The 25,544-nt window shown below is 44.6% G+C and overlaps 1 protein-coding gene across 3 annotated transcripts; it reads left to right on the forward strand.

Annotated features, from left to right (window-relative positions):
* Positions 1 to 22,119, forward strand: LOC118770219 (neural Wiskott-Aldrich syndrome protein-like). Of its 3 annotated transcripts, XM_036517760.1 has the most exons (12): positions 1 to 644; positions 6,977 to 7,111; positions 8,441 to 8,527; positions 9,660 to 9,756; positions 10,866 to 10,889; positions 14,613 to 14,793; positions 16,252 to 16,294; positions 18,208 to 18,361; positions 19,082 to 19,099; positions 19,739 to 20,274; positions 21,617 to 21,725; positions 21,981 to 22,119. In XM_036517760.1, the coding sequence occupies exons 1-12, from the start codon at positions 540 to 542 to the stop codon at positions 22,040 to 22,042; spliced, it is 1,551 nt and encodes a 516-aa protein (XP_036373653.1). In that variant the 5' UTR covers positions 1 to 539; the 3' UTR covers positions 22,043 to 22,119. The 3 variants fall into 3 exon arrangements, with proteins under 3 accessions (XP_036373653.1, XP_036373654.1, XP_036373655.1); XM_036517761.1 differs by lacking the exon at positions 19,082 to 19,099; XM_036517762.1 differs by lacking the exons at positions 10,866 to 10,889; positions 19,082 to 19,099.
* The last annotated feature ends 3,425 nt before the right edge of the window (positions 22,120 to 25,544 follow it).

Below are 25,544 nucleotides of genomic sequence, written 5' to 3' on the forward strand. Positions count from 1 at the left end.
GCAAACAGGACTACACCATTCGCCGAGTTAAGGAAGTGTTTCCGGAGGCGCCTTCAGATTTTACCGTCGCAATTTTCTGCCCGATTGCGGGACAAGCGTTTATTCATTTTTATCCTGACTCGTTTTACAAATTAATCGGCTGCTTTAAAAATAGCCGCACGTGAACTGTGCCGTTTTATTTCCGTTGTGGTTGTCCCCTTTTTGCCAGTGGTGGTTTGTTCTGCTGCCATGTTGTACTCAACTACCGATGTTGCTGCAGGAGTTCCGACGAAAGTTTAGATTTTGGAATCCCTGGGAGATCGGAGTACTCCTTATATCCTCAAAGGCCGTGGGACAATTTGCGTTACAGGTTCAAACGACAAAAGTATAAAAAAAAAAAAAATACGGAACCTTCAACAGCCCTCGTCCGATACAATCCTGCGCCCGTCAGAGGGGCCGGCTACAGGCCACGGCGATCAATGACTGCATCAGTTTTATCCAAAACACCTTAATACGAGTCAGCTGTATATATTTGCTTTTTGTTTGTTTGATTTTTAAACATGAGTGGCCATCCGTCGCAACGGCGGGCCACAAATGTCGGCTCTATGCTCCTTACCCCGCAAGAGAACGAATGCCTCTTCAATTACCTTGGCAGGAAATGCATCGTAAGTTTACTGTTTACTTTCTTGACCATTGACACGTTTAACGTCTCGTGTAATAGTATGGGACATTTACCTAGATTGTGCTATCAACTTAGACGGTTCGTGGTGTCGGGTGGCAGCTAATTTTTGGCTTTTCGGTGCATTTACGACCTACGACAGCGCATGAAAACTGAAGGAGAACAACACTGGCAGCGTCTTTCTCACCGATTATGTGGATTCTGTATTCAGAGGATGACGGACTGAGAGTGTATTTATTCTGGGACTACGTGTCCTGCGAGCGGTAGAAAGTTCCGACGTAACCCCGAGGCCTTGCGTTGTTTTGACAGCCTCATGCCGTCAGGACAGAACCGCTCTACTTTGCACATTCGTCCAAAATTCAGACTGGGTTCTGCCACGTTCATTGGAGCGAAAGAGAAGTCATTGTGCGTTATCATTTAACATCACATTTATTCCCCAGTGGGTCACTGTAGTGTGTCGTCGAGTCCCGTAACACATCATAGTCACCTTCAGTTTTCAGAAGTTTAATTTTATAAACGCCATTCCTGAATATGTGTTTTTCACGTTATGACGCGCTCTGCATTATCTGCCAGTAAGTGCTCATGTCGCTGTTTACGGAAAACACCGCTGGAATGTGAATTCTTTGGTTGAACAGAGCAACAGTGTAGATTGTTTTTCTAATCATTACACGACCGATGAACATCGTTACCATGTTAACAGGGGTATCAAAGGGGCTTTATCATTATGCATTTCCAAACAGTGGGATGCAGAGAAGCGCTTCATATGTCTGTTTCCCCCTACTTTTTATTATAATCCCACACGTCTCTGCTCACCTGTGTAACGTATTGCTTGTTCGTACAGCTACTAGATACACGTCACTGCATTTACTTTGGTTAGGGTTGCTAGTTGCTCCGCTACTCTGTAATAATGTAGACTGCCTGTATAAGCGCACGAGTCATTTTAATGCAAGATGTGTGAGTGTATTGCGCACGATTTGCCTTACAATTGATAATGTATATAATGTAATAATCGATCGCCAGGGAAGTTTTGAACAACAGGAAGCAGTGGGGAAAAAAGCTAGTCCCGTGTTGTCACCTGACAGACGTCATCAGGAGCTGCCTCCTCTCTAGCGCTGCATTTTTTGTAAAGTACAGGTAGCCTCCCACCGTATGACCTGATTCTCATTGACACCGTTACAGTCATGGCATTTTCCATACATGCTTCCCCAGACTGTGTCCGACATTAGTGAGGAACAGGGGTAGTTCGTTGCCTGTTACCAAGGTTTAATCTAACTAGGAAGTCCTGGCTTTTTTTCCTGAGGGCAGTAACCTTTGCTGTTTTGTTTGTTAATTTTTTTATATTAATTAATTAATATGTTTTTTTTTTTTTTTGGGGGGGGGGGGGGGGGTGTTCTCTTCTGGAGCTGTTTCCTACCATGCATACTGACAGTGTTTTCATATTTAATGTAGTTCTGAACTACTGTTCTGCGAGACTTTGAGTTGTTCCAGCAAAAATTCCAGCTTCATATGCTCTCCTGCCAGAGCCATATTTCAGAGGAAGGAAATACCTTGGAAGAGTGTGAAGTTTCATGTGTCGGTAATTGCAAAACAAGTGCTTGTGCAGAATACAAAAAGCTATGAGGTACAAAAACCCGATCCGCAGGAAGTGAAGGCTTGTGTATGTTCTGTAAATCATTAACATTTAGCATGTCTAAGCAGATGTGGGGCTTTCTTTGTAGAGGAACCAATCTTTCTTCCCCTAAGTGTGTGTATTCCTTTTCCATTGGAAGAACAAAAACCAACATCAACAAGTGTAGCAAAAGACATAAAACTGAGGAAAGATGTAAAAAAAAAAAAAAAAAAAAAAAAGTTTTAAAATGACAGATTATGAAAAGAATATTCAATAGACACGGTAAAAAGTATGTTTGCCTTAAATTATCAGTATAAACAGTACCCATCTAATAAAATCACTCATTTAAAAATTATTTTTTTATTTTTTTTTTTTTACATCTTTTGTTTGTGATTTTTTTTTTCCAGGAATGAAATAAACCATGTGGTTAATGTAATTGGATATTCAAAGCCAAAACTCTGTTTATTGTTGAACTGTTTATTCAACAGAACCTTAATCAGATTTTCTTATGACTGTGGGGTCAGGGCATGTTGTGTAATGTGTTGGGTCCAAGCTGAGGATCTTCACAGGGACCCTGCAGGTGCTTTCTTAATCCTACTCTGCTGTACCCTGTGCATATGAGAGATTCTCAGTGGGCCATAAATACCCATTGCATTTTGGGTACAAAGATAAGAGCTCCTGTGACGAAAGAGACAACATTTAATTGTCTGGTTTCACCTGTGGCTGTTTGTACTGTGATGGTGGAGTTGGAATGATGTCCTTGGTGTCCTTCAGCCATATATTAAAGGACACTCAAGTATGAGTTAGTTTGGAGGGAGCTGCACGTCCTCATGTTACTGTGAACTCAATTTCCTTTTGTTTGGTTTGCAGTGGTAAATCAGTTTGTAAGGGAAGCAGAAGTACAGCTTCCTCCTTACCAGAGCACCCTGGCCTGTTGGAGAAGACCGACTCCATACCTAACACGCCTTCATGTTGCCAAGGTGGTTTCCTTTACACTTACGAAAATGCTGCAGGTCAGGTGGGCCTGCAGTTAGTATAGGCTGTAGCTCACCCCAAATAACACAATCCCCTGGAATGAGGAAGACTGCCATTTTCCATGTATGCGCTCATATGTCGAATATCTATGCATGAATGCTCGTTTATTACGCAATGGCTGTACTATGAATATTAATAGAGTGATCACAATCTCTTGGGGGAAAAAAAACACAAATAAATGCATTCCCAGGCGTGACTCAATCCTCGTGCATCTGACATTCGTTGGACGGGCATGAAAGCGCCAGTGTGTTCGCAGCAATGTTCTGCTCTGCCTACAAATGCCCACATTGCTTGTCGACACATGACTGTTGATGCATTGGGCTCATTGTTAAAAGTGACGGCAGTGTCGCGGTGGGATGTCAGCCAAGTTGCACAAAACGTGTGTTTTTTTTTTTTGAGGGCGGAATGACGGATTTGTCTCGTGAGCCTGAAAGACAAGGGCTCTGGGCACGGCCTCCCCGGTGTTCATTCATTTGCCGCAGTGTTCAGAGCCGGGTCTGTGGGCTGAAAGTGGAGGGCATCCAATTCACACACCAGCGGTGGGGGTGGGTTGAGGAGAGGGAGGGGCCAGTGCAATGCAGTGCACGGTCAGCAGTCCTCTACAGGAAATGCTGTGGCCGGGTCTCTCCAGGAGATTTCTGCTGGGACGGTGAAACGTGCTTTCCTCTCTCCCTTCGCCAGCGCGAATCTGGAGGATGCTTCAGCATTTCGAGGCCAGACAGGGGAGCAGATTTTCTTCCATTCAGGGCTTTTTTTTTTTAGGCCTTTTTCTGATTAACTTGTGGTTGGGATTAGAAGAGGGGGAGAAAAATCTCCTCTCTAATCTCTTTCTTTGTTTGCACTGAGTATGCAGACAGAACTGAAACGTGACCTGAAGCTGCTGTCAGTTTGAACACACCGTTTTGTTGCCTGTGGATTTTCTAGGTTAGTGGACAAATCTGCAGTATCCTTAAAACCTCTTTTCATCTCTTCAGCGTTTCAAATTCTGACTGAAGGAAGATTCTCTGTGGCTTAAATGGGTGCCCTGCTGCACTGGCCTCCGGTGGCTGAATGGAAAGATCTGCTTATCACACACGGATCTGCTCAGAATTGATAGTATTTTTGTGTGGTGTCTGAAAGAGGAAGTGAGTTCTCTTTTTGTGACTGATTGCAGTGTCTTATTGTAGTTTCAGATCATGTCATATGATCCGATGACACATGGTGACACACGTCAGTGAAAGTGGCAACAGTAACACAACCTGCGTCAGCAACACTACAGCAGAACACAAGCTTTAAAATGCTTGCAAAAATGCTATCGCATTCTGTGTGAAACAGTAGTGTGGCATAGGAGCTTGTTGTGATTGGCATCTGCAACAGTAGGTGACTGAAGTTCCCATCCAATTGATGACTCCTGTTACACAATTAAGAGCTGAGCAGGAATGAAGATGAGAACCCTATAGCTCTCAAGTAGACCCCACCACCCAAAGTTCACTGTTTATGTAGTAGGAGGGGTAGCGTGGTGTATTTGGATGGCATTTTCTGTCTGGCTTTTCTCACCATACCACAGTGAAGTAGCAGGTGACGATCCTTCCCCTTGAAGCTGCTGGAGTCACTGATTCACTGATTGTATATGATGTGTAAGAGTTCGACTATTGTTCGGAAACATCTTCTTTGCAGCAGCTGTCAGTAAAAGCTCCCCAGTTGTCTGATAAACAACACGGCTTAAATTCCTCAAACCTGCACAAGTTTTTTTTTTTTTTTAATGAAACCAAAGCTGCAAAATTGGTAAAATTTATGCGGGTTTTTTTTTTTTTTTTTTGGTCACCACAACAAAGTCAGTAAGTTCTGCCCCACAATGCCAGGTGATGGTTTCCTCCTGCGTGGTTTCCAGTTTTACAATCTGGAAGAATCTGTGATCTTCACAGCCGAAGGGAAATGAGACAGGGGGCTGAGCGTTTTGCACAGCACCTTGGTTTCATTGAAACCGCTGCTTTTTGATGTTGCGGGCGTGCAGTTAATGAGTACCACACGCTCAGATGAAATGGTCTGTGTTTTTTTTTTTCCTGAACTGTTTGGATTTAGCGGTTCCCGTTAGCCGGCATGATGCTTGTAGTCCAAGACGATGAAAATGTGTTGTTAGAAGTGTGTTTGTGCTGTTAATTTAATGGTATTTCAACAAATTTGTCTTAAATTTACACCTAACAGATTGTTCAATTCATTATTGCCAGTAGGCACTAATAATTTTTAATGCGTTAAGTGACTTATTGTATTATTTTTCTGCCTTTTTCAAATACATGCCATATATGAACAGAAACAATGACAGCAGTAGTAAATTGACTTTTAATGCGAACATCTAAGCTTTATAGTTGCTTGGCAAATGTTCTTATCCAGAGAGATTTGTGTAACTTACAGTTTTTATTTCTTTCTATATATAGTTTTTAATGAGTTTTGTTATTTTTTATCCATTTATACAGCTGCTAAAGCAGTTTGGGTTAAGCACCTTGCCAAAGAGAACAACAGCAAGACCCCACTGGGGAATCAAACCAGAAACTTTATTTTATAAGGCCTGTTTCTTACCACTGTACCACACTGCTACCTGACTTCAACAATGCCTGTGGAGATTGCATTTGGGATGTAAAATGCTGACCAGCTTTCAGTCAGCGCAGTCGAACCCCTATCTGAGCTCTGTAAATAAAAACCCACACACAGGGATATTTCAAGACTAGGAATGGGAAATGTTGTGGCAGAAGGATGTACAATGATGACTCTGCAACTTTTCTGTCCTTTTTTTCTCATTACTGTTTGTGTGCATGTGTGCGTGTGGAAAATACTTCATCTTTACAGACATCTTGGCTGACGTCTCAGCAAGGAGTTTGCCAAGGCCTATTTTCCTTAACTGCTGTGTCCTAGAACAGGACTGTTTCATTGCTGCGTAGATTCAGGGCAGGACCAGCACGACCATGCAGATATATGTCAAAGCTGTCATCCATGTTTAAGTGAAGAGTGACAGCGGCCAGAAATGTGTCTGAACATGTCACTTAGGCAGCATTTGCTCTGGGCGGACTGCCACACCTCTATTACTGCCACTCTGTGTAAAGCAGATCAAGTCCTATTACTGCAAGGCTTTAGTAGGGGCAGAATTGACAGTTTTTCATTTATGATCCAGGATGTTGCATAATGCATATTCATAAACAAATGCAGACAATTAGGGTAGGCAAGCCTCTGCGGTGAGCAGTCACAGAAACTGAAACCACAGGAAAATGGAGCTGTTCGTTGCACACAAGATGTGTTTAATTAGCAAGAGCATATTTTTTTTTTCTTTTTGGGTCACTTAGTCCAAATCGGTTTGTCATTTGCATGGACATTGCTTAGCACACTGGGTGGATCGTTTCCAGAGTGGTTCACGTAGCCTATAGCTAAGATATTGTGCATTTATATGGATACAGCTGGAGAGGAGTACAGGTGAAATGCCTTGGTCGGGGCACAATGGCAGTACCCCAGCTGGGCATTGGATTGTGTTGATCAGTTTAATACTTTTTCCCTGCGCGTAGTTGCACTTACAGGCTTAACACGCTTTCTCCTGCATAATTGTACTGACAGGCTTAACGGACTCTGTCCTCAATCACACCCATAAGTGTAATGCACTTCCCCATGTTTGAGGTTGTGCCCATGGGTAACTGTGCTCCCCTCCCCAGACGCTGTGCTCCGCTGTGGTCCAGGTGTACACGGCCGAAAGGACGTCCACGTGGGGGAAGAAGTGCTGTGGTGTCGCCTGCCTCGTCAAAGACAACCCCCAGAGATCCTACTTCATCCGCATCTTCGACATCAAGGTGAGCTGTGCCCGGGCATCGGGAGGAGAACCCGGTGCCACGGGGCAGCACGTGTGGGATCTCTGCTCTTACTGTGCCTGGGCTGATGATGGAAAAAGGGAAGTGAGAATGCTGTGCTTGGGACCTGCATGGTTGTATTGTCAAAAAAGCCACAGGGCTGTTTTGAGTTTTTGATACAAGGCAGGTGGTTTTTTTTTTTTTTTCTTCGGACTATTTCACATGTATGTGCCCATTACAGCTGTACTTTGTACAACTTTGCTGGTGTTGTGTGAGAATTGCAGTGATTTCCGTTTGAGTAATCTGCTTTGCTTTATGGGTTTTGTTGCATTTAGCTTGTCTGGATGCCAGTCTGCCCGCTAATATTTACCCTCCGGTGTCAGTGAACACTCAATTTCCCATACTACTGTGGGTGCTACCGTTTCTTAGCTTGCCTGGTTTGGGGGTATTTTTTTATTCATTTTCTGCTTGTAATAAAGTCATAAAAATGCCAGAATGCTTTGTGTTTAGCCTAAAAGGCTAAAATTAGGGAGCAGATTCTCAAGCACCCATACAGAACTTCACCCCCCCCCCCCCATACACACACACACACACACACACACACACACACACACACACACTCTCCCTGTTATTTAGTTCCTGTTGTTAGTGTTGCTGGATCACCGTACAGGGCTCTCTGTCCACTCAGAGGGAGGTGCTTCTCGCTAAAATGTGACATGACTCCGGAGCACTCCCCCATACAACTTTTGGAAAAGAACCAAAGTTGAGCGATCCACAGTGCATGCCATGTTTGTGCACAACCAGTTTAGGAGAACAGATGGGCATATTTAAATTAGGCAGATGGGCCACTGCTACTCTGATGGGCATATTTAAAGACCCCCCCCTAGTCAGCGAGGGTCCTCGATATCAAACCATAGAGCCAACACAGGTGTTGGCACTCACCTGCCATCAGCCCTGAAAGATAGGTGTGGCAGATGGAGAATTTCCACACTCGATCCTCTTGTACTCACCTGAGGCCATCTTGTGTGTCATATCCTATCTATTCAGTGTGTGAACCTTAAGAGGGAGGTTTGCCCTGGGACAGGGTAGATGGCTGGGGTTTTTCATTGGGGGAATCAAGAAAGAAAGTTACTGGACATGTGACAGCAATGTGATGTGATGGTAGGAGGCTGGTAGGAGGTGGCTGTTTGATGCAAGGATAGTGAAAAAGGGAGGGGATCACACAGGCCTCCCACTTGCAGATATCCTTAAAGTTTTCTGACTTCTCTCTATCTCTGTCTGTCCGTCTGTTTCTCTCTCTCTCTCTCTCCCTCTCTCTCTCTCTCTCTGCAGGATGGAAGAATTATGTTCGAACAGGAGCTCTACAACAACTTCTCAGTTAACTCTCCAAGACCTTACTTCATTTCATTTGCGGGAGACGTAAGTTTGCCATCCTTCATCCAATCCGTCTGTGAATGGTACTGCACTTTACACACACGTCCATCCTGCTTAGTCATGGCATTTTTTTTTTTGTTGGTGCTTTTCCATCAGTGAGACTTGGGTTTTATGGAATCTGCACAGGCAGAGGAAAGATTGGCACAGAAAGTGATCTGTGCATCAGCCTTATTTATGCTCTCATCTAATCTGGCGCATTTACATGTGGTCCCACTAATGCCTTTTCCACTAAAATGCCTGCTGTCACTGAGGTGTGGTTGGAAGCAAGTCGCTCCAAGTACAGTCACCCAGTGCTCAATGTGGGCAGGGCATGGTTACGCTGTGTTTAGCAGGTAGGCATGTTTATTGAACCAAGGGAAGAGGAAGTAGCCTGAGACAATGCAAAGTAAATCATGCGATCTCCTGCAAACAGAGCTGACCTTTCACATAAACGCTGAATACGCTGTGTGAGGTGGAGACATCATCAAATGCATGGTAATGGGAGGGGGTGCTGTTCCTGATTGCTAGCTACATGCAAATGAAAATCCCAAAACCTGGGTAAAGGGAACTACGGATTAACTAATATTGCGGACTGAATGATGCAGGAGTATATTAAGATCTATTATGCTGGGCTGTTTTCCTAACTAGTTGCTAGTTGGTAGTGTTTCTCTAGCAGTTGCAGTGATTGCTGGTTGCTTACTGCCATGAGAGAGTTGAGGTAGAACTGGAGTAGGCATCTTATGTCCACGGGGAGTTCACTGTATCTTATGTTCATGCAGTGAAATACAAATTTTTTTGACTGACATGTTGCTGTCACTCTTTTGTCACTCAGGTATAATAACACAAACCTAACATTTCCCTGAAAGTAGGTTTAGTTGTGTAATTCTTACTAAATTACTCAGTTCTAACAAAAAATGAGTACAGTGTACAGCTACCAGTTTTTTCATGTTAGCTAACAAACCAAAAAAGTGAGAACATGTACATTTTTTTCCTCTGTGTGTGTATCACATATGACACTACAAAATAACTGAACCTCAGCCAAGCCCAGCTAGGGTTCAGCGTGGCTTTGCTCAGCAAGGCTCGGTCATATAAAAAGGAGTATATGACCTCCCCGTTCACCTCCTCTTTCTCCCTCCAGGCGTGTCAGGTCGGCCTGAACTTTGCCAGCGAGGAGGAGGCCAAACGATTCCGGAGCGCAACCGGTGAACTGCTTGGGAGACGACAGAGGAAAACGGGTGATTGCCCTGCCCCCGTTGCCATCTTTGCGAGAGAGTTCCTGACTCTCCATGCTCTTTCTACTGACATTGTTAGGACAAATGCGTGCCAAGAACAGTGCTTTCACATCTCTGAATTCTCCGGTTACTGAACAGTGTCGAATTCTGAGCATCAGCATGCTGATGCTTACAAACTCGACTAAATAAGAAAGTGTTTCAGTAGCCGCATAGTTTTGGATTCCTATCACTCTGTTAGATTTGTAATTGATGTGTTCATTGCACATGTTTGTCCTGACATTGTAACTTGGGTTAGTATATGTCAGTTATAGATCTCTCCATTCCTTTCCAAGTGTTTCTGTCCATGGATGTGACATAATTCTGAGTCTAAAAATTATTATTTGGTAAACCAGCATAAGGACTTGTACACTTAAAACATTGAAGCATGGTTCAGCAGTTTTAGTAATTGATCAGATGCGACATGAGAAATGCAGCTTGTAGCAATGTGTCCACTTAGTTTAATTCGTATTTTCATGGTTGTTACTGCCTTGGAAGGAGTTGAGTGTAAGAGAAGGGTTAGGGTGGAGGTTGGTGACGTCACATCCGTGGACAAGATGACACTGCCTTTTTGGACAGGTGTCTGCCGGTCCCTTCTTCTCTGGGCTGTAACTCTGTTCATCTCTGTCCACAATGCCCTTCCTCTCTTTTTTTGCGTGCTGCTCTTTGGAGCTTGAGGCTTAAAAGGGTGGGCAAAGGCACAGGGCTCAGACATATCTAGTTTAGCTTGTTTTAGTGTCTTTCGTTCGGGGGTGTTTGATTTGCATTTAACTCCTCAGAAATCTTCACGCTCTGTACTGACCGCAGCAGCTGATATGAAGCCGATCTGGGCGACGATGGCTTCCTTCCTCTCTATACAGTCTGCATCTAGAACATTGTATCATCTCTTTTGGCTTAACTTCTCTTTCCGTCTGTCTGTCCACCACCTGTAAACTAATTCCGTCACTCGCTGTCCGATCACTGCGCTCAATTTCAGAACCTTCAGACTCACATTTATTTTGTTCTCCAGCACTAATACATACCACCACACCAGAAATAGACTTCCACATGTTAATTATTTCAATTTCTTTTTCCAGAGAAAAGACGTGACCCTCAAAATGGTAGGTTGTCTGTTATATCAAGTTCTCTCAACAAATTGCTTTTGTCATGGAAAAGGAAATGTATATTATTTTTATTTATTACTAATATTTCCTAATTTTGGCAGAGTGGATGTAGTAATTGAAATTCTGAAATTGAATTTACAGAATTGTACACACCACAACTGCAGTTGTGTTCCCTGAACAGCTGTGACAGGCTTAAAGTCTGTTCTGACTTCCAAAATCCCTTTTTCTCTTTTTTTTGCCATGAACTTTGTAAAGATTATGTATTTATGGCTCTAAATATGCAAGAGTAAAACATGCACATACACACACACACACACACACACACACACACACACGCTTTTCCCAGATCAATGTCATGCAGTGTTAACCCCTTGCTCTGAGCACCAGGATTAATCTGCTCAATGGGCTTCTTCTGCCAACCATATGTAAGCCATATGTGTCCATTAATGTGTGCTAATTGATGGCTGTCTTCCCTGAATTGGCTATAGTGGGAGAGTGGTGTACCGCAGACAGACATGGTAATACAGAAAACAGTAATACCCAGTGATGCACCTTTAGTCCCATTGTTTGCCTGCCTCTGGCCGCAGTGCACCAGATGCCAGAGATCCAGTCTTCCAGGAAAGACTTGTGGCTCCAGCGTCTCTGTTTCAAATACCTACACTGTGATCTAGCCTGGGAGGAGTGTTGATAGCGATCTTATCTGCAACAGACCATGTCAGTCAACCGCGAGGGTCCACAAATGAGCTGCTTCCACTGTATGGCAGTAGGACACTACAGATAGCCTGGCAGGAAAGACAGCATTTCCCAGAATTCCCATCAGCAGCACACTGCTCGACTGTGGCAGTACTGTTTTGCTTTGAGGTGTAGTGAAAAAAATAGCCAGGCTGTGATGTTAAATCAGTGGGGAGTGTGGCAGTTCCAGGCCAGGCCTTTAATTAGGAGGCAGAGCACTACAGTCCTCCCCTGCTGAGGTGTGACATTGCTCGTGACCTATCGACGCGACTGGCTCGATCTCTCACCTCGTGTCTGTCAGACTCCCCCATAGGTGAGATAATGAAGAGCTATGGAAAGCGCTGTCTCGCTCTGAAACACTGGAAGATCTTACAGGAATGTGTGGGAGAAGGTTGTGCAGCTCATACAGTGTATCTGCCTTTTTGTCCAGGGACTGATGGGAGTATCCTTAACACATGTTCAGGGGATAGTCTGGGCTCTGACTGCTGTCCTGGCTTTTGTTTTTGTGCCTCTACTTGCTTCTTTCAGAGGGCCCTTCTGGCTCTTCTGAGGGCTGTACTAGCCCCTGTCTGACAGCCTTTCTGGCCTCTGTCTGAGAGTTCTACTGGCATCACTGTCTAAGGGCTCTACTGGCTTCTGTCTAGGTGACAGTGTAACCCTGTGGTAAGGAGGTGGGCTTGTAACCAAAAGGTTGCCAGTTTGTTTCCCCACTGGGGCACTGCTGGTGTACCCTTGGGCAAGGTACTTTACCCACAACTGCCTCAGTTAATATCCAGCTGTATAAATGGATAACATGTAAAAACTGTAACCTTTGTAAGTCGCTCTGGATAAGAGTGTCTGCTGAATGACAATAATGTAATGTACTGTCTGAGTGCCCTGCTGTCTGTATCTGGATGTCCTACTGACACAGTCTACTTTTCTATCCAGAGCATGTGGCCCCTGTGTTTGTTACCCACCTGGTGCAAATAAATATCAAGCCTGCAGTTAATCGGTTTACAAAGACCATGGGGCTTTTAAGCTTTTGATGTGCTCTTACCCTTTGACATTAACACTCCCGCGTGTGGAATGTTCGGTGGGGGCAAAAAGATGTTCCGTGTGACATTTTATCTGCCAAGTAAGTCATTGGCAGGTGGTTTTCTAGTGCTGGTACTTGCTGTTTTTCTAGCCCCCCTAGGCTCACACCTTGTTGAAAAAGCGGTTTGGGCAGTTTGACGTGTGACTGCAGTGGGACTGGCTGAGCGCCCTGTTAGGGGACTGAGGTGGAGCTCACAGTGGAGAGTGCTGGGGGGGAGGGTCTTGGCCTAAAGAGAGTGCTCCTACAATGGGCGTGTGCATGGGGGGGAAGGAAAAGCCTTGTGCAGCGGAGGATGGAGGATGGGATGTCCTCTCGTCCTCCCTTCCTCTCGTGAGGCAGGGCTGCGCCGCTGGAGATGCGTTGCGTTTGAAGGGAAATGCAGGGATTTGCTGGGATTAGCAGCAGCTTTAATGGTTATGTAAAGTTCAGCAGTGCTTGTAATTTGTCAGGATTAGGGGTGCAGTCAGAATGGGTGGGACCGCCCTGAGTGGGGAGAGAGAGGAGGCGCCAGCACAGACATAAAACCACCCACTCCGAGTGGGGAGGCAGAGTCTGGAGAACGGATCGTTCCCGGCCAGTGTGGTTCTGTATCTGTGCTGTGGCACGCTACCTGCGGAGTGCTGCGTTATCGGAACCAGTGGGGCTGTGGCAGCCCCCGAGCTCATGCCCGCCCGTGGAGAGGATGTTCTGCACCACCTTCCTCTCGGCCCCGTCTGAGGAGCTGGCGGACTGCAGGTCCAGTCCCGGCGGCTGCCTGGCTCCGCTGCACTGCCTGGTCCTGCCCCAGGACGAGCTCTACATGCCCCTCTCCATCCCCGCGTCCAGGCTGTCTGTGGGCTACAGCGACCGCGACCGCGCCTGTATCGCCATGGGGAAGATCCTGTTAGACGTGAACATGGTGAACGTAGGGCTTCAGGACGACTGTATGAACTACGTCAGTCCCACAGGCTCACCTGCACGCAGTAGGAGCCCGCAGAGGGCGGGGCCTAAAGGTTGGTGTGGCAGCGCTCCTGGTGTGTGATTCGCCAGGGCAAAACAGGCACATAGACTGGCAGTTTTCCCCAGAAGATTCTACTTATTTTTGACAACTGATTTATTGGTTTAGAACCTGTTTTGTCTAATGCATCTAGTCAGTTTCTCCTTTGAGCAGCTTTGGTGGATTGAAGGAGTTTGACTGCTGTGTTTGCGGGATTTGATCGTTTTGTGCCCGTGGGGTTGCCAGCTGGGACAGGATTGATGTCTTCATGGATGGGAGGAAAGAGGCTATGTGCTGTCACAGGTCTAGTAGTCAATGTAGTTAATGCATTGTGTTCCACGAAGGCGATGTCAATCATAACTGAAGTCTCAAAACTACAGCAGGGTGCATTCACGTGTTATGAGGGGCTGAGTGTCTGTCAGAGGTGACTAAATGGAGATGAGGTAGTTTTATTTGATGGTCGCTTTTTTTGTGAAATGAATATGTGATGCTGATGTACAACTGACTCTGACACCAGCACCTCGATGAAATTTGCTGTGACTGTGTTGCTTTTTTTTCTAATGTAGAAACTGAGTCTGAATTCTCTGACGTCACTGAGAATTCCCTGCGGTGGGAATTATGAGATTAAAATATACAGGCTGAAATGCAAAGCAGTTTTGCAAATATTTTAAAAAATGTCCTGGATTTTTAATGGGTAGGTCTGTGTTTTAATTAACTGCTTCTAGTAAATGCTGGTTTTTAGGATCACACCGTGTCTGGTATTTGTTCCATCTCAGATTGTAAGGGGTTGAGCAGGGTTCTGATCTGGATGGCTCATCTCATGACCTGTAAAATGTAGGTTAGAGTCACTTTGGCTCTGTTAGGCAGGGCAGCGTCAGTCCCTGTCTGGGTCATGAGGGGGGGTTCTGACGCCTCTTGTCCTCTGACCTGTCCCCAGGACCCGCCCTGCCCATGGCCACCGTGGACATAAAGAACCCTGAGATCAACAATATGAAGTACCACAACAACACTCAGGTCAACAGCATAGTACACAGCAGCTTCAGCAAGGACAAGCGGAAGGCCAAAGGGAAGAGGAAGAAGCTGACCAAGGCTGACATCGGGACACCCAGCAACTTCCAGTGAGTTCTCTTTCTGCTCCCTGGTGCTGTCAGTCCTCCAGGTGCCAGCGTTAGGAAGGACTGGTGTAGAAAGTGAATGTTTTAAAGGCGAGTTATTGCCCCTGAGGGAACAATTATGTGACCTCACACTTAAATAATGTGTAAAGCAACCCTCGTCACCAGGCTGACGTGAGTCTCTCTCACTGAACTCAAATGCCCTAGATGTAAATAATACCTCATTATAATCCTTTATATCCTACTTTTGCTACCTCTATCCCTGGCTGTGTTCATGTTTCCTCCATTTCTCTTGGCATCTCTCTCTCACAGCTCTTTGACTCTCTGACACAAACTGTGAAAACACATTAGGAGATAAAAGCTGGATGTGGCTTTTTTTCAATACTGTGTCCTGCACGTGACCTGTCTAGTTGGATTGCCCTTGATTAACGTCTAATGAGACTTCATCCCGTTCAGAGTGCTCTTTGTGATACCGTGTATAGAACATGCACCTGATGTGTGGTAGATGTTATCTGGCCGCAGATTGATATGGGACATATTGCACAGTAATCTCAAGTGATTTGTAGCTGCGAGATAAACTAAAGGCATATTTTCAGGAACGGCTTGAGGGTGGCGTCACCATGGTAATGCCACATAATATTGATGTGCGGTCATGAGACCCTGCTGGCATGACAGTTCATAGAGATCGTGTCCAATTTCAGCTGGAGCCAGACTGTATCCTTCATCTCCTCGCGAGGGTTAATTAGAGTCATGCAGCTCTTCATGTTTCTGTGTGTGTTCCTTTGTTCTGTGTGTGTTCATTTACTATTCAATTTATATGGCTAATTGTGTTACCCCTGTTCAGTTCTTGTGTATCTTATGTGTTGGTTGCGCTGCGCGTCGTGTTTGTGCAGAGTGCGTTTTCAGTTAATATTATTCACACTGCTTAGTTTGTGTTAATTTCTTGTTCTTTTGTGGCAAAGTCTCCGCATTTTGTTGAGTAGTGTTCTGTTCTTTTGTCTCTGAGTGCTCACAGTCTCACTGTCCAGTGCCTATTCTGCCTATTCTATCCTTCTGCTTACAGCAGGGGTGTCCAAACCTCTCCTGGAGGGCCGCTTGTCCTGCATGTTTTAGATCGCTCCCTGCTCCAACACAGCTGATTCAAATGATCAGTTTGTTATTCAGCAGCTTCAGGAGTTCGTAACGAATTGATCATTTGAATCGGCTGTGTTGGAGCAGGGAGAGATCTGAAACATGCAGGGCAGGGGGCCCTCCAGGAGAGGTTTGGACACCCCTGGCTTACAGCATGCATTCTGCTTTATTGTGTTCAGCGGCTTTGTTCTGCTGCAGTTACTCCTGCACTTTAAAGAATTTACAGGACAGGAATTGTTTGGAGCTCTAGGCTGTGTTTCCAGTGCAGTGTTTGGTTCCTGTTTCCATGTGTTCGATGTGTGTTCAGCTCTCATTTCCTATGTCTTCCTACAGGCACATTGGACATGTAGGCTGGGATCCAAACACAGGCTTTGATGTGAGTATAGCAGCACTGAGCATCCCCCGTCTGTAGCCCACATGAACTCGCCGGGCCCTCTGTAGGGAAACCAACAAGGCTGACTTCTGAAGCGGTTTCAAGTTTAAGATGTGCTGTGATGAGGTCTTATTGGATGCCAGATTCACACTGCATGTCTGTGCTGAAGACCAGGTGTATGACTGCTACAAGATGGCTGTCTTCCAGCGGAACTGAGAAGTAGGAGGCACAGGAGACATGAGCCCAAATTCCTCCAGCCCACCTTAACTGTGTGTGCCGCTCCAAAGAGCACCAACACAGGGGTTCACATTTCAGCTGGTTGCCCAGGGTGCCCTGTGATATTGTTTACAGTGTACTGACCCTGTTGTTATTTGTTAGTAAGAGACAGACATGTAAATTCATCCTTGGTTGCATAAGGAGATTTTTCAAAAAATCAACCTGAATCTCAGTAAATCGGTGCGTTCCTCCCAAAAAAAGGGATCACAGGAACGTGGGGGCATTTGTCCAAGAGGAAGGAATTATGGGCTTGTGTCAGATTACAGAGGCTGGGACGGCAGCCTCTCTCTGTTTGGAACTAGTACAGGGTGAGCCGTTTCTGCAGAACTGTCACCAAGTTCAGTTGGCGGGGGTGGAAAACGGGCAGAGGGAAGAGAGCACACTCACACAGGTGCAGCAGTGTGTTTACAGCAACAGCATGTCTTCGCCACGGCTTCTCTTTAGTGTGACCCCCCCCTCCTTTTTCCTCAAGGCCGGTGGTGTCTGTGCCCTCACTACCCCTCGTGTGCATTCTCTTCTGCTTTAGAGCATCAGCTTTTATTTTTTTTTATATAATGTGTCAGACAAGACATCACGAGTTTCCTAATCAGAGAATATTTAATGCTGGAGCATGGGTTTAAACTGTTAAACTGTTGAGGAACACAAAGATGAATGTGCGGACTGCCATCCCGCTTTTTGTGGGTCATTGCCTGGTTACGAGATGGTAATTTCTCAGTCTGCCCACAAGATGGCGAGTTCACACTGAATTAGAAGATAGGCTTGCACTGACAGCACCAGCGTTCACTACTGTGCATGAGGAATGAGAGCTGTAACTGGACCTGCTGGACTGGGCCTGACCTTCTCCTGCCGGTGGCAGTGTATTCTACTCAGTGTCAGCTCTGATCAGTCACATTACCAGGCTGGGAGGCCACAGGTCTGTGGTGGAAAGCCCCAGGACCTTAGTGCAAAATTACTTTGACTCCTTATACTGCCAGTTACTGATCTGAGGTTACTAGAATTATTTCTAGCCACTTTCTTAACATCTTCAACTTGTCTTTGCTGTTTTATTATCCCTGTTCTTACTGAGAAGTTGTGAGAGTAAGACTACAGTTGTGTCCAAAACATTCCACTGCAATGGGCAGTGTAAATATAAGTAGCTTTTTAAAGGACATCTAAAGTGAGCTTAGTTAGCAAGCACTGAAAAACAAGGAACATGTTTCATAGTGGAAGAATCTCCATGTCCCTACATGAGGATGCTATTCTTCCCTCTATACGATACCCGATTATTAATTTTCATTTAGTCTTCATTAAAGAGTGTAGTCCTTTTTAGTAGCTTTGTAGCTTTGTTCCTGTTTTAGTACCCAGAATGCAGTGTAAAGTCAGCCTGTTAGCACAAGGCTAACGCACTGGAGAATTGGTTGGGCCGAGAAGCAGCTAGCACATGGTCCACCAGGGATTGATTTAAATCTCAGATTTTACAAGCTATGTGTAGTATTACCTGCATCTATGTTAGGTGAAGAGGAGGACAGACATCACTTTTGTGGTCCAAAAGCGATGGCAGTGGTGTCAGATCCCCAAACATCACAGATAATGAGGGTTCAGGTCCGGTCCGGTTTGCATTTCTGCCATCTTGGTCCTGACCCCGTTGTGTTCCCTCCCAGCTGAACAACCTGGACCCAGAGCTGAAGAACCTATTTGACATGTGCGGGATCTCCGAGGCCCAGCTGAAGGACAAGGAGACATCCAAGGTCATCTATGACTTCATCGAGAAGAAGGGAGGTGTGGAGGCGGTCAAGAACGAACTCCGCAGACAAGGTGAGGGGGCGGGCCATGGCATGTCAGAACATCAGAGAGCCTATAAAAAAAAGTACAAACCACTCATGCAGGCTCAACCGCCCTATATAAACTCATAACAATCTTCTTGTGGTTCATTAATAGTCAACCCATTTTTAAATAGTTGTCCAGTTGTCCACTAAAGTATCTCTGGGCTGTAGCTAAGACAGTGCACACATGTCTCTCTCTCTCTCTCCCTCTCTCTCTCTCTCTCTCTCTCCAGCCAGTGTTCCTATTCTGTGCCTCGATAAGTTTTTATTGCATATCATTCGTCTGTATTCACATTACATATACTTTACACAGTTTGTAAAGGTAGATTTACCCGTACCCGTGGTAGGTGAAGACAAGTGTGTTAGTGTGTGTGCGTGTGTGTGTCTCTTTTTCAGCAACCCTGTTCTGAAACAATTATAGATGATATGGTATTAGGACAAGGAATAAATGACTAGATTTAGGCTGATGCCACTGGTAAGGGTGGCAACAATATAGTACAAACTATGCCTCTAGTTACTGAAGCAATACAGTTAAAATTCCTTGCCCATGGGTATAACAGCACTCCCCCACTCAGGATCTGAACACGCAACCCCCGGTTTGAAACCAAGTCTTGTGCGCTGCCACAGATAGACTTGTGGCTCAGACTGTCTTGGGGCCCTGCAGCAATGGTGATGTGAGGGCATGGTTTAACCCTTTGTGGTCTTTTCCCAGGTCCACCCAGGTGGTGCGGTAGGTAACGCTCTCTCACCCTGCACAGGTCTGCAGTGATGCATGCAGTTTCTACTCCTGTCAATCAGTGTGACTGACAGCTTGCATCACAGAGCGCTGGACAGCAGAGTTTCACAGCAGTACAGCGTTGCCATTTGCAATCGGCTTGTAGTTACAAGGGATGGGTATGGGTAATCCATGTGCTACTCACATCCTGAAAATGCTTGATTGTTGATACTCACTTGAATTAATTTGATCTGCAGTTTCCAACCAGATATTCTATCAGTCACCCATTTTCATCCATTATAACTCACAGTCTACCAAACACCGAAAGGACAAACAAATGTTACAGCTGCATTTGCATTTTTTAATATAACTTCTGTGTTATTGCTCAGAATGTTTATTTTTTATGAGTACTTGAGTACCTGTTTTTATTACCTATCGGGAATTCAGATTTGAAACAATCCAAAATGCCCATCCCTAGTGGTAACTCCCTGTGTGTCCTGAGTGGGGATGAGTTTCAATCGCATGTGGAAAGGCTGGGGTCGGAGTTGAAGAGCCTTTTGACGTGTGTAGTGCCTGTGTTGTTTTTTCTTGACGTGATCACATAGTGACTGTCTTAATCCTTAATCCTTTCTCTATTGTTTCTATTGCTTCCAGCCCCCCCACCTCCACCATCCAGGGGCGGACCCCCTCCCCCTCCCCCACCACACTCTTCAGGACCACCTCCTCCACCCCCTGCCAGAGGACGAGGGGCCCCGCCCCCACCCCCTCCCTCCAGAGCCCCGACAGCTGCTCCCCCGCCCCCACCCCCTTCCAGACCGGGCACCCAAGCCCCGCCTCCACCCCCTCCACCGACGAGAGGCCACCTGCCGCCCCCTCCTCCGCCCTCACATGCCTCCCTAGCCCCACACGCTCCCCCGCCCCCTCCGCCTCCCCCCTCGTCTTCCCCAGCTGGTATGGGCGGACCTCCACCCCCTCCACCTCCTCCCCCTCCACCTGGACCCCCGCCCCCTGCCCCGCCCCCACCCCCCGACATGGACGGGGGAGAGTCCCAGGGGGGTAAATCAGCACTCCTGAGCCAGATCCGGGAGGGAACCCATCTGAAGAAGGTGGAGCAGAACAACAGGCCCGTGTCCAGCACGGGGCGGGATGCGCTCTTAGACCAAATACGACAGGGCATCCAGCTCAAGACTGTGAGTGTCTCGTGAAGCACACCATGCATATGTGTCCTAGAGGGCTCTGTGTATGTTTATGCATTTCATTATTTTGCTACCATAAATTCTGCTACCTGAAATTGGTTCAGTTAGTTAATTAGCTGCAGTGGTGTAGTGGTCATAGAGGAAAGTTCTGGAGTCTCGTCAATCATCATAACATCAATTTCACACTATATTTCCAGCTCAGTATGGTTCTAACCATTAATATACCTGAATAGCTGTATACATTCAGACCTGTGCATTTCCGAAATTGTCTGCATAGCTTTGATGTCACTGACATAAATGCAAAAAAAGAGGAAAACTACAAAAACGATTGGGAAAATCAAATCATTATTTACATTGCCCTCAAGGAATTCCTGACACACCTGGTGAAGGTAGCAGTCGTAATCAATGTATCACAGGTCAGGGGTATATATGTGAGTCAGAGGGGTGTTAGAAAGTGAGGAGTCTGTTTGTAGTTAGTAAGAGTTACAGATGTACAGGGTAAATGGTTTGTGTCTGGGATCCGTGTGGCTTTTTATGTCTAGTGTATGTATATGGCTTAGCAGACAGAAATTAGGCAGCACTGTACTGTTTGAATGGCCTATCTCATTCCCATCTCTGTATGAATGCTTTTATATATGCTGTCACCAGCAATTATGGTATGGTCATGAATTACTTAGGACACAAACATGTCTGTGTTTACATAATTGTATGCAGAGCTTGTGCTGTGCATTGAAAAAGAAGAATGGGGGCTTTGTGTTGTCTGGAACATAACGATGGTGAACCCACTTGTGTACATACTTCCTCCCACGGCAATATCATAGCTATGAAGAAAAGCATTTCACCGGAAAACAGTGATTGGTTTGTATATGTTACTGAGCATTTTGAAAAAGGGAAACATGTTGCTGTAACAGGTGTGTAGCAATCTCAAGGGGTTTTTGCGGTTAGTGTTGTGTGACAGACTTTACTTTCATTCTGACTGGTTAAGGTTGGAGGGGGTGTTTGTAGCCACGTACAGAGGCAGCAATTTGTACAGCCAATGGGAGCTGTACTATGGATTTTTGCCTTCCTGGGTTAATGGTGTGTGTGGGGTGGCATATGTAGCATAGTGCTTAAGGAGCAGGACTCATAACTGAAAGGTTGCCAGTTTGATTCCCTGGCTTGCTGTACCCTTGGGCAATGTACTTGAAAAGTAACTTTATTGAGTTACCTCAATAAATATCCAGCTATGTAAATGGATAACACTGTAAAAAATCTAACCTGTGTAAGTCACTCTGGATAAGAGCGTCTGCTAAATGCCAATAATGTAATGTAATACGTGTGTATGTGTGTGTCTCAGGTGGCAGACGCCCCAGACTCTGCCCCGCCCACTCCTGCGCCCTCCACTGGCATCGTTGGGGCTCTGATGGAGGTGATGCAGAAGAGAAGCAAAGCTATCCACTCTTCAGGTGGGTTCCCTCACCGCATGACATCATCGGGCATGTGAGCCCTCATTGGTCACCTTGTGAATGCAACTGTAATGAGTTGCTGATCTAGACCAATTGTTGCACTGGTAAAAAGAATTTTTCACCAATTCAAATTACTGTGATTGATGCCTGACCAGCAGAGCCTCTTAGTCCATAGCAGTGCTGAGACACATTATGGCAGCTATATAGGACACACTATATAGGAAAATTCTAAGTATACACATTTTATTCCTCCAGATGAAGATGAGGATGATGATGATGAGGAGGACTTTGAGGACGAAGACGAATGGGACGACTAATGAATTCCCCTCCTCCCTAAATAAAGACACTACATTTTTTTCCCCATCTAAATCTTCTACAAATTATTATGTAAATGTTCTATCAATTTGCTGTATATTTTTTGTTGCCTTTTTTGCTTTTTTTATTATTAATCTGTGCAATACCTCATTTAATCTGTAAAGGTTTGTCATGTCTCTTTCTGTAAAGTTTCTCCTGGATTAACACGTGCAATTTTACATCATGACAAATTGTCTTCATTTCTTAGATTTGCATATTTTGTTCTTTCATCGGCAAAAGAAGGTAGATGAAAGGAACAAACTGACAGAATCCTTAATGTTGTAATTGTTAATGCAAGATAACACTATTTTCATACCCTACTTTTCTCTACCTTAAATTTTTCTTATTCAGATCCTAGTTTAGCACTATTATTTTTCTTAAGAATGAGCTGTTGGTATAGCTCCATCATTTCCAGTGTAAATTTGCAAAGGTTTAGGCTTTTTATATTTTTGCACGAACAAGAAAAAAAATAAGGAAATCACTACAGGAAGAAAGCGCAAGGCTAGAGCCGTGTTCAGAAACCATGCTTTAAAGGCCGAAAATTCACCACAAAAGTGGACACCTGTAAAGGTTGCGTGTGTCACACTCTTCTGTGGTCTCTCGGGGTACGTGTTTTTTTTCTGTTTTTTTTTTTTTATTCATGTCACCTTGTGTATCTGATTTGTCACAAACAACTTTTATTTTTCCCTTTTCATCACAGCGGTCAGAAGGATGAGAACTATGGTTTGACACGAGGGTCAGCGTTCATTTAAATCAAATAGACAAGAGCAAATTCATCTTGAACTAAAAAAAAAAAAGCCTACAGTTTGTGTCAGTGCTCAATCATATTACTAAATGCTGCAATACAAAAGCAGTGAATGAATTTAATACTTATTTGCAAGGTGCTTATGGGGTCTCAGGCTTGATTGTGATCGCTGCAGGCCAGGTAGTAAAGCCTGTTAAACACTGTTTAACCTTTCTGTAGCACAGTGATGAATGCTGTTTTTAACAGTGTTCTATGTCTGAATTTTATAATTTTATGTTTCTTCCTGGGGTTTATGGTGCATCAAGAAAACAGTAATACATATATATGGACATCAAACCTTCAAATTAGGTTGGAAAAAGAATGGAATACTAAATTGTATACTTAAATAAATGTTAATATTTACAGACCCTTTTCCCTCTTATGACATTTCATTGAAGTGATTTCTGAGCATTTTGTCATTTTTCTGGTCATCTGATGAATTTAACCAGGGTGAGTGTGCATTGATTTCTGTAAAGCCTGAGGTCATACAACCTGAGACATAACTGCCAATCTGATTTGTCCTCTCATAATATGGGAGATTTTACTTTACAGAGCTTACTTTCCAAAAGTCTCAGCATGGCAAAGGGGTATACACCAGGTAGGCATCAATTTACATAGACCTGGCCATTTCACTAACTTTGTGAACAGTTATATTGGTTCAGATTAGAGTGATTGGGTGCCTCTGTCATTTTTCATCTAAAATGAAACAACTGGAACTCTAAACATAAGTTAGGGAGCTCACGGAGGTCTGTGCTAGTCATGTTAACTGAGAGTGTGCAATTATTTCAGCCAGTGTAGAGCAGCGCGGTACTCTTGTGGTCTCACTAAATACAAATTCTGTTCTACCAAGAAGGATCCAGAGTAGTGAAAATTGGTCTCTGGTCTCCTGCCGTCCTGAGCTGATCTAAATTCAGCTGTCGGTTCTAGGTGATGGCTCTGTTGTAGCCACCAGCTGATCCTCTTGTGATGGATTCCTCACTCACATGAGTGACATCACAGCTCTGTGGGGTAGACGGAGGGATTACTGCCGCTGTGTGTGTGGCGGTACAGGAAATCCACCTGAACAGCTGTGTGGCGGTGATGTCACTCCTCAGAATGGTGTTCTGTACATGTGGCTAAACATGCAGAGTGAGAGATAATCAAATGGGTGAAATCGCTAAATACATGGTCCACTGTAACTACTGCTTGTATCCAATACATATTCCACATGTATATGGTTCATTTTTATGGTGCGTTATATCAAATTAATTCAGATCTTTACAGAAGTATTCTGTTCTGGCATAAAGCAGCAATAGTCTATCTGGAGATGAAATCTGCAACCTTTGTCTAGCAGTACCATTCATATAGTTATGTACAAAATCTGTACTTTATAGTCTTGGGTTCAAAACCCATGTCTGTTGTGTCTTTGATTACACTACTTTGCTGTAATTGCTCCAATTACAATTTAGCTTTACGAATGGCCCACATATTTTAATTTAGTAGACAGACATCTACTGAGCAAAAAAATGTAAAAATATCAACTTCCTTTCAGTGTGTATTAATTTACCTGTGCCTCTGTGCCTTAATCGCATCTATAGGGATAGATGTGAAAAGCCCAGAATGTCTTAACCTACTTCCATTTTTGTGGTAGATGAAGGACAATTGTAAATTTGACAATTGCAAATAATTCCCAAAAAATGTCCCAAGATTTCAGGAGGTGTGATTTGTAGGTTTAAAACACTGCCACAAGGTTGCATCTCGAGTGTCAGTCTGATTTATTTTAATGTGTACAGGTGCAGTCACGTTACGCCTTTGTATCATTGTATGAATGTCCTTGTAGATGCTCTTTCCTGTAGGCTGCTTGTCACTTCCTGCGGGTGACAGGTAAGGATAATGGCCTATTTGGGGAGATGAACTAGAAGACAGTGAGCTTTTTATGTCCCTCCAATAAGTTGAAAAAGAAAAACAAAAAACACAACCTCGGTCACCACATTTATAAAGTCTCCATGCAATAATATGTCTGCTGTCCTTTCCTCATCAAATTGAAACAGCCTGTGTTCGTTTTTCAGGTTGCATTATTAGCCGACTAATTTCATCCAGCTGAAGCATTTTGGTGACAGCTGATGGAAACCCTTTTGAAGGCTGGCTCATTCAGTGAAGTATCTGAGAGTTAAAGGTCCCTGCTATTTGGGAATTCGGGAGGGTGCATTGGGGATCTGTGCTGCTAAAAACATTTCTCTTCTTGCTTTGAACAGCTGCACTGTGGACTTAAGGCCCGGGAACTCTTCCAAGGCACACAAATGCAAAGGGACTGGATCAGGAGCCGGTGACATACATTACTAGGCCTAATACTTTTGAATTTTAATTATGTCATTTTGGGTGTCATTTCAGGTAGGCCGAGGGCAGCCTTGATTGTATATGATTGCAATTTGCCATGTGACACATTCAGTTTGCATCAAGGTTTTTTTCTCTTTGATGACAACCCTTGTAGTCTAACATTTTGTTATGCTTTGCTCTGGCTGTATAGTTTCCATAGTAACAACTTGAGACAGGTGCAGGGGGACTCTGGGCTACTGATCAACATTCTCTGGCTGATTCCTTGGCTAATTTCTAGTGACAGAATATCCATTGGATTTACAAAGAAATAAATTTAAATTTCAGAATATATGGCTAAACAGGAAGCAGCAAAAAAGACATTTATA

Source organism: Megalops cyprinoides, chromosome 23 (assembly GCF_013368585.1).
Source record: "Megalops cyprinoides isolate fMegCyp1 chromosome 23, fMegCyp1.pri, whole genome shotgun sequence".
Classification (NCBI taxonomy): Eukaryota; Metazoa; Chordata; class Actinopteri; order Elopiformes; family Megalopidae; genus Megalops; species Megalops cyprinoides.

Bases quoted from the DNA above. Each gene is read 5' to 3' on its own strand.
- LOC118770219 (XM_036517760.1), top strand. From the start codon at position 540: ATGAGTGGCCATCCGTCGCAACGGCGGGCCACAAATGTCGGCTCTATG. The intron at 9,757-10,865 runs GTGATTGCCCTG...TTCTTTTTCCAG, and splicing joins GAGACGACAGAGGAAAACGG to AGAAAAGACGTGACCCTCAA. The intron at 21,726-21,980 runs GTGGGTTCCCTC...TTATTCCTCCAG, and splicing joins CAAAGCTATCCACTCTTCAG to ATGAAGATGAGGATGATGAT.